Source organism: Sorex fumeus, unplaced genomic scaffold (assembly GCF_029834395.1).
Source record: "Sorex fumeus unplaced genomic scaffold, SorFum_2.1 ptg000122l, whole genome shotgun sequence".
Taxonomy (NCBI): domain Eukaryota; kingdom Metazoa; phylum Chordata; class Mammalia; order Eulipotyphla; family Soricidae; genus Sorex; species Sorex fumeus.
Genome location: NW_026606179.1, coordinates 37,766,733 through 37,781,812, shown reverse-complemented (window position 1 = coordinate 37,781,812; position 15,080 = coordinate 37,766,733). Strand labels below are relative to the sequence as shown.

Genomic DNA, 15,080 nt, shown 5'->3' with positions numbered 1-15,080 from the left:
AACCACATGTTTAGGTTTAACCTAAAGCTCTCTTTAAATAATAATGGGCTATGCTAATAAAAAATTAAGATTTGGGGTCATACAGTGAATTTGCCTTGCACATGGCTGACCCGGGTTCAATCCCCAGCACCCCACATGTTTCCCTGGGCTCTATCAGGAGTGATCCCTGAGCACACCAAGTGTGCCCCCCTGCAAAAAATAAATTTTTACTGTACAATTTTACTCTATATGCAATATACTTATAAATATGATAAATAGGCCACTTTGGTTCACCTTCCAAAATATAAAACCAAAGAGATGAGCATACTTTAAGCATGACTGATTTGATTAAATCAAAGTAAAATTAATCTTAAATGGTAGTGTTTCGAAGTTTCAGAAGTTTTAGGATGCAAAGGGAACATGCATCTGTTTAAAGGCATAAAGATCAAGTTTCTAAATACTTAGTTCCTTTCCAAAGCCTGTTACTCGGTTCCTTATCTTCCTCTTCCTCTTCCTCTCCCACTTTTCTCTGTTGCCAGATAGATACCCATCTACCATCACGCTTATCGGTTCCTCTAGATGCTTTGCCAGCACTTCCCTCTACTATAGTGGGCAACATTATCAGCACATACAGTAATATAGTGGACAATGCTATCAGCACATACAATATGCTATGTGGAAAATTACACTATTTCCAATCCAAAGTAAAGAAAAGTGTGAGGAACTGGAAAGCATTAAAATCATTTGTTTTTCTGGCAGAACACAATGGACTGATGCTATTTTGGATCTTGGACTTGTTTCGTGGTCACTAACCTCACCAAAAAGGAAGTCAAAGTGTTGCTACAGTAAAAGCAGCTCTTAGCAAGAGAAAGGGAAAAGAAACTTCCTTTTTGCAGACAGCCATTTCTGAACAGCAGAAGACAGCTGTAGTCAGAAGTGCTTGGTGGAGACGATTGGGCCCCTCAAACTCCCTGCCACCTGAAGCAGACTCATCCTTACACCTGTTCCTTGGTGCCCCCCCCCCCCAGCTTGAGGGTCCCACCCTTCTCATTCCAGACCTGCAGCTCTCCCTTCCCATTCCGAATGGCCCCTCTCCTCCACCAAGGCAAAGAAGCTCTCTGGGGTGGAAGGCAGGCTGGTTTCCCCCAACCCCCTCGCACACTCAGACAGTGGTTAAAGTTGGGAGATCCTGTCCCCTCTCTCCTTAGCTGCGGTCCTCTCAGCCCCACCCCAGCCCACCCGCTCTTGGCACCTTCTTTTCTCACTCTCCTACCCCCCAGAGCATCCTCCAAGACTCTCCCCACCCTCAGTTCTCAGACTCACATCATGCCCCGGGCACCACCCCTCTCAGAGCCCCATCTCTTCCTTACCCAGGTTGGTACCCTCCCGGCCAGGTCCTCCTGAGCCTTCAGACACCCCCACCCTCGAGCTAGACACAGCCTCCTCAAAAGAGCTGCCCCTGGGCAGGTCACTCCCCTCATCTGGTGCCCCTGAGCTCTCAGGCCCACACCTGTCATCTAAGCTACCTCCTCCCTCAGACCAGCCCCTCTCCTGCATGTGCCTCTCTCCAATCCACACCAGGCACTTGGATCTGCCGGCCGGGTGGGAATACCACCTTTCATAGGGCTCTACATCTATCTCCCGGTCGGACCCGCGCCCTCACTTAGATGCGCCTCCCTCATCAGACCCGTGCCCTCCCCTGGTTCTGCCTCCGCAGTCAGACCCGCGCCCACACCCGGTTGCGTCTCCCCCGCCCAGACCCGCGCCCTCATCTGGCTCTGCCTCCCCGTCGGACCCGCGCCCTTTCCTGGTTCTGCCTTCAGGGTGCCCGCGCCCTCACCTGGATGCGACTCACCGGTCGGACCCGCACCCTGCCCTGACTATGCCTCCGCGGTCGGACCCGCGCCCTCACCTGGATGCGACTCACCGGTCGGACCCGCGCCCTCCCCTAGCTCTGCCTCCCTGGCCGGACTACCACCTTTCATAGGGCTCTACCTCCCGGTCGAACCCGCATCTCACCTGGATGCGCCTCCCCCGTCGGACCCGCGCCCTGCCCTGCTCTGCCTCCCCGAATCGGACCCGCATCTCACCTGGATGCGCCTCCCCCGTCGGACCCGCGCCCTACCCTGGCTCTGCCTCCCCGAATCGGACCCGCATCTCACCTGGATGCGCCTCCCCCCGTCGGACCCGCGCCCTCACCTGGATGCGCCTCGCCGCGCCCACCCGCGTCTCCTGCACGAAGGGGTTGGGCACGGGCGGCGGGAAGAAGGACGCTTGGCGGGGTACCATGGGCGGCCGTGGCCCCGCGTTCCCGACGCCCGCGCCCGGCACGGTGGCCGCCACCGCCGCCGCCTCGGCGCACCGGCTCATGGTGGCGCGGACCAGGCTCAGGACCGAAGGCAGCAGCCGGGGACCGAGACGGGTCGGACGGAGCGCGCCCGAGTCCCAGCCCGAGGTGCGCGGCGGCGCCTCTGCGCACGCGCCGGTTACCTTCGGGCCTCGCCCCGCCCCCGGCCGGACCACACCCACGCCTGGCCACGCCCCCTTAGGTGACACGCTCGGCTTCTAGACAAGCAGCTCCGCCCCTCCGAGGTCACTTTCTACCTGGGCAAGAGCCAGGGGGAGTTTAGACAAAAGATCGGCTTCCAGCTGATGCTGGCCAAACCACTGTCTCCAGGAACAGCAGTTGCCTCCTGTGAAAGGGGAGTAACTGAGCCCAGATAAATAACCTGCATGCCACAAACCTACTGGCAAGCCTTGGATGGTTTGAGTTCATGTGCCCAGGGCGGGTTTTGTTTATGTGTTTGATTTCTGGCTGGCATATGTTTTTGCTTTGCTTAAAGCAGTTTGAGTTGGATGTTGGTCAGTAACAGCAGACAGTCTTCAGTGAATACAGAAATTGGTCTGTTCCACTGAGAACACTGACAGTGGAGAAGTGACCCCCTAAAGGAAAATGAAACTGCTTCTGCTGGGACGCAGGAGAAGCAAAAAAAAAAAATGAGTGCCTTCCGTGCTAGATGAAGAAGAAACTAGCCTCCGAAGGTGAAATGACTTGGGCTGTGATTCTCTTTCATCTCGAGGATATTCCTGGTCTGTCTGGACTTGTAGGAGGGGTGGATTGAGAGAGAATGATTTTTCCAGCTTCAAGGGCTGAAAGTCTGGACGGAGATGGCCTGTTCATGGCAGGCTGTAGGCTGTGATGAGATTCTGCATCCAGAACCTTTCCATGGAGCCCACTGTCAAAGTTCAGAATCTTTCGGACATGCCCAGTCAGGTGACCTTGAGTTACGCACTTCATCTTTCTGACCTCATTTCCTCCTGGAGGAATGGGAACAGATTCAGTCCTATCCCACAAGGTTGTAGAAGGAAAGGATGCATGTGCCGTGTGCAAGGAAAAGAACTTGAGAAATCTTGGCAGGTCTAATGGACAGCTGGATTTTCTAAGAACCCTAAGGAGAAGCATGTCACAGTCATGATGTAACATTTGTGCCTCCCAAGTCTTGGGGGATCTTCAAGAAGGTGGATTTTTTTGACTCTTTACCCCAAGAGCCGTGCGGGCTCGCCCTCCAGGACTCTCCAGAAGCTGAGCCACTGTGCTGGCCCCAAAGATGAATGTGGCTCTGGGCTCCCCCAGAGCCCCTACAGAAAATCCTTCCCACCAGCTCCCTGCAATATGCCTGAAGCAAGTCTATGCAGGCTAGGCGAACTCGAGGAAGCCTCTGAAATAAGTACAGCCCCAGAACTATATATAGGAAAGAATCTGCAATAAGCAACGGTTGGGAAGGAGGGGTGAAGAGTTGGAGAATGCCCTATTGCAAAGCTGTGTTTGGAAAGCAAACACGCACTTCTCCCCTAGCTTTGTTTGCTCAGGGTGATGTGGGGAGGAAGGTTGTGGGTCACTTGGAGACTGAGTGGCATTGCCACCTAGTAGCCTTGGTACCTGGGAATTCCTTTCCTCCTGGTCTCAGCTCCTTCACCTAGCTATGTGGCTAAGCCCTAAGAGCTGGAGAGATCCAGCGGCTGGAGTAGTGTCAATTTCATTTGACCAATGTTTTTCTGTTTGTTTTCTTAAGGTAGATTTCCAGGGGGGTTAGGGACCGCTGTTTCTACTCCTGAAAAGGGGGCAGTCAGGCAAATAAGTCTGGGAACCTCTGCTTAGATTAAATGATGCATTTCAAATACCTGGGCCATCGGAAGCACTCTTTATTATTGTCACTGCTCCCTGCTGTTGGCAGGAGCATTAAAGCTGATAGTACGGTTGATGAAGGAACTGAGCCCCAAAGAGGAAGGAAGCCTGGAACTGGACACAGCAATGACAGCAAGAGAGTCTCTGGTTCCAGGGCTGCCCGGGGTGCTGGAGCTCTGAGACTCATTCACCCCATGGCCTCCTGCTTATTTCCTTTGGCAGTTATAATCTTTCCATCAGTGGCCACCTGTGTCCAGCAGGGAGCCATGATTTTGGACTTTGGAAGTGTCTCCTTTCCCTCCCGACCCTGGCCCTGCTCTGGGCTGATCCTCTGCAGCCCCGGATGGCGTGGACAGTGTGGCTCAAACCCTGTGTGTCTATTCGCACTTAACGGCACTTCCCGGATGGGGGAAGGGAAGGAGGGTTAGCAGGAGAGGTGGGAGGGGGGAGGGGCACAGGATGCTGTGGCCTCACTTCCCTCCGGCCAGTGGAGGAAGGGGGGGGGGAGAAGGGGGCAGACTGGAAAGAGGAGAGAGGGGGGTGGGGTGGGGGACTGAGACTGAATGCTGCAGTGACTTCAAACCGAGTCCTTCTGTGAGGAAATTGCATTTAAAGTGGAAATGTTTTCAAAATCCAACGGAAAGGGCAAAGTGCACAGGAAGCAAAATAGCAAGTGGAGGTGCAGTCTCAGCCCTCTCTAACTGGCCCGGTCAGGCCAGGCTGTCGGGCCACCAGTGGCCCCTGGAAAGGGTTTCTGTCAGCTCTGCGGGTGCTGTGAGCCTCAGAGGTGTAGAGGGAGCAGAGGGCTGAAGGGTCACAGCACCAGGCAGCCCCAAACAGGGCTGCAATGAGAAGACCCATCCTTGGAGAGGGTGAGTCCCAGGTGATGGGGCGGGGAGGGTTGGGGAATCAAGGAGGGGCGTGGGTATCTGGGAGAACCTTTCCTTGGACACAGAGCAGAGCCACTCTGGAATGTTAAACTTCCAGGCGCTGCTAGTTAACTACAGAGCTGAAGGCTGCCCAGCCCATCTGGGTCTTTCCGGATGCTCAGGGCCTGGTGCAGAAGGAGATGAGGCAGCAGGGCCAGGAGCTGAGTCAACTCAGCAGCCAAGCCAGTCGGATTTGATGTTTCCCAACTTCACAGTCTTGAGACTTTGGTTCTCCAGCTTCAGGTAAATCGTGTCCTTGAAGAAGTAGGTGTGACCTGGCAGGAGAAAGGAGAGAGGCTGTGACTGCCCCATCCTCAGATACAACAGCTCGTGGAAGGTTCAGGGAACTAGGCACGTCTACCTGCCCCCAAAGACCCCTCTCAGAGGCTGAAGAAAGGGAAATGGGGAGGGAGGTAAGCTCTGCATCTCTCTTTAAGACCAACCTCTCAGGACTTGGGTGAGGATTCACTTAGATCTCACACACTCATTAGGCTAAATAACAGTACCAAACAAAGCTTATTTCCCACAAACCAGAGGTGACAAGGGAGGTTTCTAAGAGTAAGGTTTATTTGGCACATATGAATTGCTTTGTTTTAGAAGTCACCACCCAAGTAAAGAGGTGGGAAAGTCACATGAACATACAGACTCTGACTTGGTTTGAAAGCAACTAGACTATCAGGGCTTGAGCAGAAACTTTTTCAAAGGACTAGTACATGCAGGATACCCAGGTTCGATCCCCAGCACTGCCAAAAGCAATCTCCAAGTACTGAACTGGCAATAGCCTCTTGGCATCAGTGGGTATGGTCCAAATCACTACTTAAAAAAAAAGTGGCAGCATAAGCAATCTGACTGGGCCAGCCAGCAATCATCAGAAGCAGAAAAACCACTGTCCTTTGATGGCCCACGGGATCTCTGGTTCCACCAACCTCATCCCTCCTTAGGATTTGCCTGGTCTGCCACATTCCAACCAGGCTCCAGTCTGGGACCCAGTTGGTGAAGCACTGTGTGACCTTTGACCTCTATGCTCTCCGTCAGTTCTCTAGACCCCCAAGCACATAGTAGGAGTTCAACAGATCACACTGAACCTAGCACCCCCTGCACACTCTGCTTCTTCCCAGTCCCGTAAAACCATTTGCCACAGTTAACAGCTCAAACACAACGTGGTGAAATTTCATTAGAACCTCCACGAGAGCGCCAAACCGGAATCGTCACCGGTTTGAAAGACTTGCTCAGGCCGCCCCCTCGGGAATAGGATTCCCAACTGCATATTCTATTGCCACCGGGGGTGTTTTTATTGCACAAGGGACCAGGGCACCAACAAGGCATGACCGAGTTTGCCCTGTCCCAGACAGGGTCATCTTCCCGTGTGGAGGAGGAAGTTCGAGGCCAAGCACCTGGACCCAACCCCAGAGTGAATTCAGGACATGGAACCCACGTTCTTGGTCCCAGGCAGGCTGCCCCCCCCCTCCGTGGCTCCAGGCCCTGCAGCTGTGAGGGGCCTTTCTGGGTCTTACTGCCTGGAGCTGGCTGAGTGAGCAGAGGTCAGGGGGCTGGACGCCTTCCCAGCACTGGGCTGAAGGGGCCGGTTTGTTTTCTCAGGCGCCCAGCGCTTCCTGTGTGATGAGTGTGTGTGTGTGTGTGTGTGTGTGTGTGTGTGTGTGTGTGTGTGTGTACAGAAGCTGGCCAGACTGGGGTCTAGAAGTCCTAGAAAGCAGAGGGAGGCTGGGGCACTCACCACTGCCCTGCACGTCCACCACAGCATCCAGGTTGTCGAAGATGGCGTACCAAGCATCTGCAATGAGCTTGGGGAAACCAGGATCCATCTTCTTCTTCACCTCATTGTACCTGCAAGAATGCAGACATGGTGAGCCAGGGGGACCCTCCTGAGGCTTACGCTCCCCGCACCCCCGCACCCCTGCACTTTCCCCCCACTTCGGCTGGGAGCAGAGGTCAGCTCCTCAGGGAGGCAGCTGGCAGTAGATGGGGTAACAGGAAGACCTAGATTGGAATCCAGTGACACTGGTTATTCATTATGTGACCTTGGGCTAGTCTATCAAGTGTGACCTTTTGATGTCCCGTATGGATGATCTCAAAAACTCCCAGCATATCACCTTTGTCACATAGACGTGATTTGGATGGCCTCGAAATGTCACCTCTGGGAGTCCTATAAAAGCGATTTCTGGTGCTATTCTTGCACTGTGTTGACTTCTCACAAACATTCTCATTCAGTCGGATGACAACCCTGTTAAGTGCCATTACTGTGATTCTCATGTTACAACCCAGAGGCTTACAAGGACACCCGGGACCAGAGACACAGTATAGGGGAATAGGGGATTCATTTGTCTTACATGAAGCCATCCCCTGTTTGATCCCTTGTACCACATATGGTCCCCTAAGCACAGAGTCCTGAGTATAACCAGTCATAGCCCCAAATCCCTCTCCTGCAAATAAAGGGGTATTGGGCTTCTGTGTGGGACCCCAGCCCTGAAGTGGGCTTGTGTCTGAGTGAATGGACATACTAAATGAAATAACATGGATTTCCCCTCCCCGCCCCTGATACCATGTAGGGTTGGGAAAGGTTAGGTCCCTGACAAGTTCTGATCCCTACTGCATTATGGGAAGCACTGGACCAGGAGTCTAGGGATGCAGTCCTGACCCATCAATCTTTCTCTTGGGGACTTGGACAAATTGCTCCCTCCTCATTGGTCCAGCCTGGCCCAAAGACAGCTTGCTGGGACACTGGGTCTCAGTCCAATTGGTCACCTCCCCTGACCTCTGCCCATCTCCAGCTACCCAGACACTCCACTCTCCTGCATCCCACCTTCAATTTCCACAAATAACTGGAGTATTAACTGGTGTGTATGCTTCTGGGCTAGCAGGGCCTCTGTCTTTTCATTTGATGGGAAGCCTTTGCTCTGTTATCTCGCTAGCTGTTTGGGCTAGCCTGCCTTGAGGGCCATGTGGTGCCAGGGACAGAACTCAGGGCACACACAGAAGTGCACATTCCACCTCCTCAGGTTATCTGCCCAGAACCGTGCTGAAGAATGTTCTAAACATGAACCTTAGTCTGCGCCCTCTCCACGTACTCACCTCCTAAGCATCTTTCTCTACAGGAGGAAAGCAAGTCATTAATTCTGCCCACAATCCAGCAAGGTACTGTCAATGGCCTGAAAATGTGTGTGTGTGTATCTGTGTGTTCGTGTGCGTATGAGTATGTCTGTATAAGTGAGTGTGTCTCTTCGTATATATCTGTGTGTGTCTTTGAGTGTGTGTCTCCCTTGTCTCTGCATGAGTATGTTTGTGTGTCTCTATAAGTTTGGACGTGGCTGAGCGTGGCAATGTGTGAGTGAATATGTCTGTATGTATCAGTGTGAGTGTGCATATCTGTATGTAAGTGTGTCTGTCGGTATGTCTGTGTACGTATGTTTCTCTGTGTGAACGTGTCTCTACGTGTCTGTTTCGGTGTGTATACGACTGTGTGTGTCCCTATGTGTGTCTGTGTGTGTTTATGAGTATGCCTGTGTTTTTGTGTGTCTGTGTGTGTCAGTGTATATGTCTGTGTGTGAATGTGTGTATCTATGTAAGTCTGTGAGTGTCTGTGTTTGTGTGTCTGTTTATGTGTTAGCGTGTGTGTCTATATGTGTCTATGTGTGTGCGTGTGTGTGTCTGCATCCCTCATTCACCCATAGACATTACTGTCCCCCATATATGCACCATCATGGGAATTGGAGGTTGCTCCCTAGATTCAAAACACCCAGATTCAAAGTCCTTGAGTTTGAGGTCCATTCACCGGCTGTCAGCACTCCGAGGTCTGTGCCTCTCACTGTCTAGGATCCAGAGTCCTGGCGATGGGCAACCATGCCGGAGCCAGCCCGCTGTGCGTGGGAGCACCTGGCACTCCGGGGCCTGTGGGCGGCCAGCCCGCTCCATGCTGCTGACTCCCTGTTTTCTTTCTCGAGCCTTGAGATATCAATCAGCTTAAGTGGCTAAGAATCTTAGCAATAGGTCTGGAATTCCAGCCCAACGCGGGCAGCCCGGGACATAAACAGCTTCTGAATGTGGGGCAGTTGGGGGCGGGGTGGCGGGAGGAGGCGAGGGGGGCCAGAGAGGCCTTGTGAGGGAAGCAGGAATGTTCCAGAGCTGGCCAAGGAGGGCTTTGGCAGAGGCAGTCACAGAAGAAACAGCAGGACACCAGGAGGGAGGGCTGAAGAGACCCCCCCCATTAGAAAACCCCTTAGTGAGAGTGGGGGGAGGAGTAGGGAGAACACCCTGCCCCCCACCCCAGTTGGAATCCTGGCTGTGCGTCACAGGCCTGCATCTGCGTGAGGCTGCTAAGTTAGCGCCTTGCTCCAGGAACACAGAGGAAGGGAGGGGTGAGCTCGCAGCCCGCCAGCCCCCTCCCCCACCACGCACCCTCCCAGTCTCTAGTCCTGTCCTGGGCATCAGTCAATGCTTCCAAGCAGGCCTCCAGGCCCGCAGACATCTGCGAGAGGGCCCCCGGGGGCACTGTGCGCCTCCCATAGTTGTCGGCATATTCCATCCAGCCCCTACATCCTCTGCCACCATTGCTGTCTCAGGACCACCGAGCAGATAAGTGGAGGCCCACGGAGTCCCTGAAGGCAAATTTCACCCTGTCCGCCCGCATTTGCCAACAGCTTGATGTGAAGTTGGATTCTCCACCGCTCCCAACTCACTTTCTCCTCTGAAATGGCCACACTATTATTATTTTAGCATCAGCATTTCTACCGTCATCATCATGGCAATGATCTTTAATTATGTATGTATTTATTTATTTATTTGATTTTTGGGTCACACCCAGTGATGCACAGGGGTTACTCCTGACGGTGCTCGGGGGACCATATGAAATGCTGGGAATCGAACCTGCGTCACCCACGTGCAAGGCTAATCCCCTACACACTGTACTATCACTCCAGCCCCATGTCAATGATCTTTAATTTTGGTCTTCTGACCAGTAGTGAGACCCCCTTAGAGGAGCCACAAATCACACAGGCAGGGTTTCAATCCATGTGTAAGAGTGGAGAAGAGGTTCCAACTAGCCACATGCATAGGGCCATCCATCTGTTTCTCAGTAGGCAAAAGCCCAAGGCCTGCAACCTCTGAACTTCAACCTGGAAGGACACAGCCCCCGGACTCCACTCCCTGCAGGCTCAACCTCCCACTGCACTCCCTTACCTCCAGAACTTGTCTCCAGCGAAGATGTAAGTCTTCTTATTCTTGCTCCAGTTAAAGGCAGCATCCACGCGCTGGACCTCAGGGGGCAACCCCAGGCTGCTCAGGGGCTTAGGGTACCCTCGCTCCAGGGTGCTGGCTGAATAGACCCAGTACTGGTCCCCTGGGGAGGATGCCAAGGTAGGGTGTGTGAGTGAGTATAATAGCCCCAGGTCTGCCTGTACCTCCCCTGGGGTCATTCCTAACAGGGACAGAAGTGCAGGTGCCCGGCTCCGTCCAGAGGCCAGCATCACAGCTTGTTACTGTGTTTGGCATATCGATTACGTCACAGGGAGCTTGCCAGGCTTTGCCATGTGAGCAAGAGACTCTCAGTAGCTTGCCAGGCTCTCTGAGAGGAATAGAGGAATCAAACCCAGGTCGGCCGGGTCTGCTACGTGCAAGGCAAATGCCCTACCCACTGTTGCTATTGCTCCAGCCCAAATAAATAAAAATTTTTTAAAAATAAAAGGCACAAGGAGGAAATGTCACTTTGTGGCTCTATGCTCTGAACCCATCTCCCAGGAAGAATCCCACACTTGACCACGGAAAGAATGGCCCAAGATGAACGGGACCACCACAGAGACACAGGGGATGTCTGGAGCCTCAGGACAGCGCCCCTTCCCACACACCTGCAAAGAACACCGCCTTCTCCTCCTGAGGGGCCTCGTACACGGCATCGATCTTTTCCGGGAGCTCAGGCCAGAAGGTGGCTACAAGCAGCGGTCCCATGGGCTTCTCACCTGGAGTCACGGTCCGCCAAATGAACCTAGAGGCCGAGAGGGTGACACAGAAAACCATGCCTGAGTCTCTGCAGTGGCCACCAGGCCCACCTGGAAGCAGCCAGCAGATGTACTAGTGGAAGGCTGGACAGTGGGGCTGTGCCCCCTGCACAAGATGCCAGGGTTGAGGGGCTACCTTTGGGCTGTGCCTCCTGCCCCCTCCTCCAGAAAGCCTTCCCTAACTACCTCTATCCAACCTGCAATCCAACTCCTTTGAGTGCCACAAAATTATCTACACTGAACGCCTAGATCAGTTTTTAATTCTTAAAAACAGGATTTCAGGGGCTGGAGAGATAGCACAGCGGGTAGGGCATTTGCCTTGCACGTGGCCAACCCGAGTTCGATTCCCAGCATCCCATATGGTCCCTTGAGCACCACCAGGAGTAATTCCTGAGTGCAGAGCCAGGAGTAACTCCTGTGCATCGCCAGGTGTGACCCAAAAAAGTAAAAACAAAAAAGAAAAAAAAACCCAGGATTTCACTATTATATGTTATTTAAGATCTTCAAATAAAATTTTATTATAAAAGAGATCCGTGGGATTTGATGGGATGTAAAGTAGACGGCAACCAATCTCAATTAATAAAATATAAACACACCAGGCTTAACGTGTAACAACTTGTTAGTAATCTCTTCTACAAGGGCCTAATGGCTCCATGGTGAGATACAACAATACGCCGACACTTCCTCCGAAGGAAATATTTTTAAAGTTATTTTTAGTGAATTATAACAAGCGATATAAAATAAATTATCCAAGGCCGGCTAAAGGGGCAGGCTTGAGGGGTGGTTGGGAAAATTGGAAATAATGGTAGTGGGAAGGTGCAATGGTGGTGGGATTGGTGTTGGAATACTGAATGTAATAAATCATGAACAACTTTATAAAAAATAAATTTTAAGAGGTCTGCGGGGCTAGAGAGTGTGCAAAGATCCAGCTCACAAGTTCTGCATGCAGGAAGCCCTGGTTCTGATTCCTGAGACCACCTGGTCCCTCAACCATTGCCAGGAGTGAGTCGCAAACAATTCAGAGGTGGACCCTGAGTATTACCAGGTGTTACCCCTCCCATAAAAACCAAAAAATTAGAAAATAAAATCTTTTATTTTTTAAAAAATAAAAGATCTGGTGATCTGAATCTGTCTTTGAAAGCTTAATTCATATTTTAACATGAGTTTTATTGAGATAACATTGATTTATAGCATTATCTAAGTTTCAGACATGTGACATTTTAATTTGACATCTGCTACTGCTACATTAAGATCCCCACCCAAAGTCTGGTTTCACCCATCACCATGTAATCCACCCCCTTAGCTGAATATGATTCATCCCCAACCTCCTTCCATTCTGTTCATGTATTTCTCCAACTAGATTAAGAACCAATAGGGTCAGGGACTGTAAGCATACAAGACAGTTTTCTGTTTGGGTTTGGTTTGGGGGCCACACTTGGCAGTGCTCAGGCCTACTCCCGGCTCTCTGCTCAGGGTTCACTCCTGGCAGGACTCTGAAGACCACAAGCGGTGCTGGTGATAGAATCCAGGTAGGCTGCAAGGTAAGCACCCTACCTACTGTACTATATGTCTGGCACAGAAGAACAATTTCAGAAGTGAAATGGAAGGCAAGAACTCTCAGTGACCAAGGGGCTACTAAGTGACAAACACTCCCTGTTCTCTAAACAACGGGACTCCTACAGCAAGCTCATAGGCACCCCACATCTGTTATCCATTTCCCTATCACCTTTCTCCACAGAACCCCACACTCAAGATTCATCCTTCCCCACTGGGGGAACACCATCCCCACTGGTATGGGTTTAGGCTCCTGATTCTCAAAATGTGATGTGCAGGACTGGCATCACCGAGGAAGGATTAGCAATATGAGTGATTTGAGTCTCACCTGATAGCTGCAGATCTGACGCTGTGTTCTAACATACCATCCTAATGACTTGGTGCATGCCAAAGTCAGAGGAACACTGGCCAAGCCTATCAGAGCTCAGCGTTCCCGGCAATTGTCCTATGACTAGTGTTGGCACAGTAAGATGAACAAACCTGGTCTTTCCACCTGGAAATCTATCTCTCTCCTGCTATATTTGGTCTCGGAAGCCTATAGCTCCAACTGCCAATGGCAAGCGCTGGGGAACCATGAGGGATCTAGCCTTAGGGTTAACGCAAAGGAGGGCAATAGACACAAAAATCTACGAGTCGCTCATCAATGGAGGGACCCCTATTCTTTTTTTTTTATTAATGAATGAACTTTTACTAATCCAAAACCATAACACTATACACTGTTTTTCTAAATATTCAGATTAGAGATTGAGTCTAATACAAATAGTTATGTTTTTTAATTTTTATTTTTTAAGCAATTTTTATCATTTAATGAATAGTTTCCTTGAAGCTATATCCTCCCTAAGATATTTATTTATTTATTTATTTTTTATTAGTGAGACACCATGAGGTACAGTTGTAGACTTACAAATTTTGTGCTTGGGTTTCAATTATGCAATGATCAAATACCCATCCCTCCATCAGTGCTCATTTCCTACCACCATGAATCCCAGTATCCCTCCCACCCCCCCATCCACCCCATCCCACCCTGCCTCTGTGGCAGGGCATTCCTCTCTGTTATCTCTCTCCTTTTGGGTGTTGTGGTTTGCAAAAGAGGCATTGAGTGGCAATCATGTTTGGTCCATAGTCCACTTTCAGCTTGCTTCTCCCATCCTGGGAGGATCCTCCCAACAGCCTTTATTTGGTGCTCCCTTCTCTATCTGAGATCCCCTCTCCCCCAGCATGTGTGGCTGACTTCCAAGCCATGGAGCAAAATTCCTGGTACTAATCTCGGCCACTCTTGGGTGTTAGTCTCCTATTTTGTTACTTTATGTTCCCCAGATGAATGCAATCTTTCTTTGTCTATCCCTCTCTTTCTGACTCATTTCGCTTAACATTATACTTTCCATGTAGATCCACTTGTATGCAAATTTTATGACTTCTTTTCTAAAAGCTACATAGTACTCCATTGTGAAGATCTACCAAAGTTTCTTTAACCAGTCATCTGTTCTTGGGCACTCAGGTTTTTTCTAGATTCCGGCTATTGTAAAGAGTGCTGCAATGAACAAACAAGTGCAGATGTCACTTTGACTGTACTTTTTTGCCTCCCTGGGATATATTCCCAGGAGTGGTATTGCTGGGTCAAATGGGTGTTCAATTTCTAATTTTTTGAGAATCATCCATACTGTTTTCCAAAAGGGCTGAACCAGTCGGCATTCCCACCGGGACCCCTATTCTTGAATGAGAGATTTCTCTCCCATGTTCATACCGATTTGAGTTGGGGGGGGGATTCTCTGTTAATTGCAGCCAAGATATTCTGCACAGGAAGGTATCATCCTCCTTATTCCACTCAGAGGCACTGCAGCATAACCAGGATTCCAAGCCAGATCTGAATCCAAAGTCTGAGTTGTGTCATCCTATAGAACGCAGGATGCTGAACTCATCGCTCCAGGCCCTAGAACCTCACGCCAACTCTTGTACATGGCGGACACTTAAAATATTTACTGATTGACTGAACGAGCCCATCAACTTCCCTTTGCAAGAAAGTGGGATCTCTCCGGTCAGGGATGGAGCTAGTCTGGCTAGACTCCTCACCTTTTCCTAGGTCCGAGGTTCTGACATCTGTTTATGTGGGCAGGCCCTCCTCGGTAGGAAGTGCTCTAGACCAAGTCATTGGCGGGGAATGGGATCCCCCTGCCCCGTTCTTGCCTTTGTCCCATCCAGGCAGCACTGCCATCTCATCACACTTCATCTGGGGACTCAGGGCCTGATGGGTACCTACTTTGTGCCGCTGTGCCCCACTCCTCTCCATCCAGGGAGCATTTCCCCTCTCACAGAGGGCAGAGCCTTAGCTCCCAGGACCTAGCCCTGCACCCAGAGCAGAGAAGGGCCTGCCCACGGTCATGGCACATCTCTCATTCCTGCCCAACTCTCTGTCTATTCCTCTGA

At 51.2% G+C, this 15,080-nt stretch overlaps 2 protein-coding genes across 2 annotated transcripts in view; both read right to left on the bottom strand.

The window, feature by feature from the left end:
- Window positions 1-2,355, bottom strand: part of LPCAT2 (lysophosphatidylcholine acyltransferase 2) — an 85,574-nt gene extending 83,219 nt beyond the window's left edge. Inside the window, exon 1 of the mRNA XM_056136593.1 lies at window positions 2,179-2,355. Coding sequence (XP_055992568.1) covers window positions 2,179-2,349 — 171 coding nt within the window. The 5' untranslated portion in view covers window positions 2,350-2,355. The remainder of the gene's footprint in view (window positions 1-2,178) is intronic.
- A 2,410-nt stretch (window positions 2,356-4,765) lies between these two features.
- MMP2 (matrix metallopeptidase 2) overlaps window positions 4,766-15,080 on the bottom strand; it is a 28,925-nt gene continuing 18,610 nt past the window's right edge. The window contains exons 10-13 of the mRNA XM_056136346.1: window positions 10,953-11,089; window positions 10,288-10,447; window positions 6,830-6,939; window positions 4,766-5,369 (exon numbers count right to left, since the gene is read on the bottom strand). Of these exons, the coding sequence (XP_055992321.1) occupies window positions 5,266-5,369; window positions 6,830-6,939; window positions 10,288-10,447; window positions 10,953-11,089 (511 nt within the window). The 3' untranslated portion in view covers window positions 4,766-5,265. The remainder of the gene's footprint in view (window positions 5,370-6,829; window positions 6,940-10,287; window positions 10,448-10,952; window positions 11,090-15,080) is intronic.